The sequence below is a fragment of the Phytophthora sojae genome (assembly GCF_000149755.1).
Source record: "Phytophthora sojae unplaced genomic scaffold PHYSOscaffold_44, whole genome shotgun sequence".
In the NCBI taxonomy this organism is placed as follows: Eukaryota; Oomycota; class Peronosporomycetes; order Peronosporales; family Peronosporaceae; genus Phytophthora; species Phytophthora sojae.
Genome location: NW_009258158.1, coordinates 3563 through 8650, shown reverse-complemented (window position 1 = coordinate 8650; position 5088 = coordinate 3563). Strand labels below are relative to the sequence as shown.

General features: G+C 54.8%; 1 protein-coding gene across 1 annotated transcript; it reads right to left on the bottom strand.

Annotated features, from left to right (window-relative positions):
• Positions 1-676: 676 nt before the first annotated feature.
• PHYSODRAFT_343307 (hypothetical protein) lies at positions 677-2702 on the bottom strand (the record flags this gene model as incomplete). The annotated part of the gene is made up of 3 exons (XM_009541863.1): positions 677-1275; positions 1340-2393; positions 2454-2702. The coding sequence occupies 3 exons, from the start codon at positions 2700-2702 to the stop codon at positions 677-679; spliced, it is 1902 nt and encodes a 633-aa protein (XP_009540158.1).
• Between the last annotated feature and the right edge of the window lie 2386 nt (positions 2703-5088).

The following is a 5088-nucleotide window of genomic DNA, read 5'->3' as shown; positions in this document are numbered from 1 at the left end:
TGAGAACTGGAAAACGCACTCGTTACGGCCGGATCCATCGTGAATTCTTGGTACACTGGCGCGGATATGAAGATCCATCCTGGGTAGATGAAGCGGATCTCAATTGTGGCGCTATACTATATGAGTTTCTGCGGAGCCGCACCAACCGGAACCGGTTCGGTGTGATGTAGTCCCACGAGCAGTAATGGGGGCTGCGGTCTCCTGGAGTGAGTTGGTCACTTTGGGTAGAGAGTGCGGTGATGGATCTGCAAGGTGGTTGCAGATCGGTGGATTGGGAATTTTGTATTTGTGTATGGAATAACAAGGTGTTCGTTGCACTCGAGTGAGGTGGAAGAAAGAATAATCTGGCGGTGATAAGGGCGCCTCAGCTGAATCTGGAGTAGAGTGTAATTATGGATCTGGATCGCAAAGAGGTGTGGTATGGATCCGGATCTACAGTCTCGAGCTGTATTGGAGTGCAAAGGTGGATCGGGGTAGCGAGAAGCGGACTGGGTTGTCGTGATATGAGGAGCGACGTCGGATTGGAGATGAAAGAGAAGGCACGAAGAGAAGCGAAACGAGTGTATGATCGCCGACTACAACATGCAGAAGTACATTCAGATCCCGCGTAATTAGCTCAACTGCAAGGATCCGTGGATCTCGATCTACTTGAGATCTGGCACCGTGGATCCAACCCTTACTGGTCGCCAACTGCGCGGAGATTGAAGAACTTGGCCGGGAGGCGCGCAATGTTGCGCGCAGGATGATATTGAGGAGTGTCTCGGTAGTGATTGCGCCATGGATCTTCATCGTTACACTCGTCCAGTGCTTCCGGGAGATCCGTCGCCGGCCGGTTCAAGTTAGGGTCAGCCAAGTTAGCTTGTCGTGATGTTAAGCCTTGATACGAGGTGACGGAGTCGGCACGTCTGGGGGAGTGGAGGAAGTGGGGATCCAACAAGATGTCCAGGTCACACCAGCCCTCGCGCATGACGGTGATCAGCAGCACCAAGAACTGCTTCAACGCCCGACCAGCATGGGATCGGCGGTTACTGCGCTCTTTTTTGAAAGTCACGAGCCACGGATACTTCCTGGCCATTGCGCCAGGAATGCGGAAGTGATGAGTGGACTCCCAGTAGGACATGAGGTGAGTGTCCTCGTAGATCCCATACTCGTGGATCAGGATCCCAAGCCGCTCACCTACATTTACCTCGAACGAAATGGCATTTCCAGGGTTTTCGAGAATTTCCCAAGGGCGAGTGCTGAGCAGAGCCTTTACATTGTCCTCCGTGATGAGTTCTGAGCAATAGTCAGTAAACCGGATTTTCGGCCGGCGGAGGATCCACGAAGGGAAACAGCCAACCAGGGGCAGTAGGCAGGATCGAGAACAGCACGTCGATCAACATGGACACCATGGCCACGTCGTTCAGTTCTTCCACCAACCACGGGTTGCAGTCTGCCGGTACTAGCACGTGTGGGCGCTCCGAACCGGGGATACAGTCCGCACTGGGTGCAAAGGTCGCCACCGGTGCCAGAGGATCTAGCGCAGGCGGTTGGCCCGCTGGATCTGAGCGACGACTATGTGGATCAGGATCTCGCTGTTGAATCGGATCTGGATCTCGCTGGGGAACTGGATACGGATCGTCGTGTGGATCCGATCCATCATCTCCGTCCGGAGGTTCGCCCGCACCGCTGGCAGTCAAGGAGCGGTGAGGAGAAGCGTGCTGCCGTCGGCGCTCTTCGGATCTCGATTGGGAGAGTCCCTCCAACGTCTGAGCTTCAAACAGCTCGTTCGCCATTTCCTCGTCCTCCTCCTCGTCGCTGGCCATTTCGTCGTCGTTCTCCTCCCCTTCGTTGTCGTCCTCCTCGCGGTTGTCGTTGCTCTCTTGATCATTTTCCCCCTTATTTTCCTCGCGGTCGCTATCGTTAGCGTGGGGATCCTTGCCGGCGCCGAGGCGTTTGCTGGAGTCATGATCTCTCTGTGTGGCATGTCCACCTTCTTCAGCAGGTGAATCCTGATGACCCCCGTCGTCGTCGATCTCGCCATCGGCGTCCCTGTCATCGGGAAGAGATGGGGAGAGAATACGTCGCTTGGCAGGAGGGTCGGGATCCGGATCGGAGGTTTCTGCATCCCGATCTCGTTTGGAACGTCTGGACTCAGGTCGCGTATGGGACCCCGTAGCCGCCTCTGGATCTGGGTCCCCTTGGCCTGGATCCGAACTTGCCCCTGCGGATGGCTGCCCAGCCGACCCAGGAGGCGCCACTGGGATCAAACCTAGAATGTACGCTGGATCCACCACGTCTTCGGTCGCGTTGGGTCGGGCATCGGCCAGGGCGCGTATGGAAGACAGCTGCCATCGCGCGACGTTCAGCTCTCGTTGCAGTTCGTCTCGCTCGTGGCTCATGCGGATAAGATCCTGAGTCCGCGACCGACGCTGAGACTCGATGGCTTGCACGCGCTACCTTAATGAAGTCACTGTCTGCTCGGAGGCGTCGAAATCAGCTCGAAGATCCCTGAGCTCCGAGTGCACTTGGTCCACCTCACCATGAGAAGCGTCACGTTCTCGACAAACTCGAGCTAGATCCGCGACGGTCGTCTCCTGGAGATCCCGTGGGCGAGTGAGTTCGGGATTGTGGTGAGGTTGGACCGCTTGATCCAGATCCGCCAGGGTAGCCGTGAGAACGGCTCGAAGGCGGTTCAACTCCTCGCGAGCATCGCGGTGCATGCGCTGATGGGCACTTAGATCCTCCTGAGCCTTCACGAAATTTCGTGTGACCTCGGCCAGAGACGTATGACTGCGAATCCGATCCAGAGTCAGAGTCAGAGCCTCAATTTCTTGGCGGTCCGCTGGGGGGGGGGGGGGCTGGATCCTGGATCCCTGGCTTCTGACACGAGGCGGTCCCCAGAAAATTGCCGACGATGTGCCGTCACCTCTGTGACCTGGAGTTTGTATCGGATGCTGATTGGTGGATGACTTGGATACGGCGCGGCTGTACCCGTGTGACATGGATGGCGACTGTGGGAGAGAAGTGATTTCTCGGGATGAATCCAGCGTCTGACCGCAGATGGGCCCAACTGACTGGAAGTGTGAATCCTGGGAGTGCACGCCCAGAATTTCAGAGAACACTCAGCCCAGCCGCGGACTTTCCCTTACGATGAGTGCCTAAAGTCTGGCGGAAAGTGTCTCTGGAGAATGTATCCCAGAGTACACCTCATCTTGCTGTGGCTCAGAGTGCCCCAGAGGATCAAATTACCCTGGGAATCAACCCACTACCACTGTGACCATGCGCAGGAGGCCACTAAACCCACTAAAAGTGTGGCTTTGAGGAGATACACACGAGTCTGCACTGCAGCAGACTTGTTACCCAGAGTGCCGCACGGAAAACCTAGAGTGCCGCACGATGACCCAGAGTTTACCTCCCTGAGTGCAGGTGACCCAGAGTTCCAAAGATGATTCCCTGGGTTTGGACCATAAATCCAGACTCTCTATACTGAACTTAAGTGTTTCCCGAGCCAACACCCAAGAATCCCCACAATTCCCCAAGATTCCTCAGAATTCCCAGGATTTCAGAAGATGACCCTGAGTGTCACCTGATTTTCAGGGATTCGAGTCAGTTCGAAGTCAGTCTGCAATCAAAGTGATGCGTGACCTTGAAGAACCGTCATGGATGCACAGACTGGATACTTTCGAGGAGTCGAGAGGGAGTCCTGTACCATACTAAACCAAGACATTTTGACCCCAAGCATAGTGAACAGAAGATATTTGCCCGAAGAAGAGAGAGAGAGAGAGAGAGAGAGAGAGAGAGAGAGAGAGAGAAGTAGCTGATAAAAACCAAACAGAGTTCCTTTTACCCTGTACTGCGCAAGTGACTTCGGCCAAGCCTGCCGACGGAAATCCGGAGGACCCGAGACTACGACCACGGGACGCTAAGGGCATATCAACGGCGAAGGACAGCCGTCTGTGTGGGCTCCATCAAACTCAAGTCCAGTTAGGTGGTGACCAGCGACGGCCGTGAGTTTCCTGGGGTGATCCATCTATTCCATATCCTAGTTGGGTCACTTGCTGTGCTCGTGGTAGCCCATTTCATATTATTCCAGAGGGTATTCTGGGGTGCTAGGTAGTCGCCTCCAGGATTTTGTATTGACTGCTTGTGTGAAGGGAAGGTAACTGATAGTGATTGTATTTTCCTCGTTTATTGGAGGTGGTGCGCGTTTGTGTGAGTATCAGGGGAGCTAGGCCCCTGAATTTCAGACTCGAGTGAGCCTAGTGTGTGTGTGTGACCCACCGTCCAAGGGTCCAAAAGAATAAGTGACGGCTAGTTGTAGTGTTTGTATACTCTGTATTTGTAGGTTTTATCGAGCTAGGAGACATTTGGGTAAGGTGTCTTCTGAGTTCCAAGTCCCAGAGTTGACTGAAAACCTGGACCCTGAATTCGTGATATTCTGGGTTTCAGGGGATCTGATTCTCTGGGTTTGCCTTTTGGTGTGGAGGTGCGTTCTGAAGTAGACGTGCGCCTCCCGCACTTCTTCGAGGCTACATTTTCAAACGGTGGAGTGCCGTTCCGTCGAAGACAAACGAGCCGACAGGGATTACACAAGGTACCCACATCAACCAAGGAGTGTGATTCTCAGGGTTTAAAGCTTTGCGGCTGCGAATCTCTGGGTCTATCTTCTTGCTGTTGACTCTCAAGTCGATTCTCTGGGTCTACCCCTGGGGAACAGTCTTGGGCTGCGCTATACGAACCCCCCCCCCCACTGGGCGACAAAGGTTTCATCGGCCTCGCCTCACTTCGAGCTTCGCTGCAACTCGTTGAAGAGCCTCCTGCGCACAGCGTGAGCTTTGCTCGGCTAGGTCATGCTCGTTGTTTGCATCTTGCAAGTCACGCTCTTGATCCGAACTCCGACGCTGAAGATCTTGGATCTTGGCACCAGCAACGGCTACTTCGGTTGCCAGGTGATCGGTATTCTCCTGCAAACGATCTCGTTCGCGCTTAATCCGCTCAACGTGACACCGGAGATCCTGGATCTCGCTTGCCTGTTGAACCACTTGGCATTGAACCTGGAAGGCGCGAGCCAAACTGGCTGCTGAATTGCCCCCCCCCCCCCCCCCC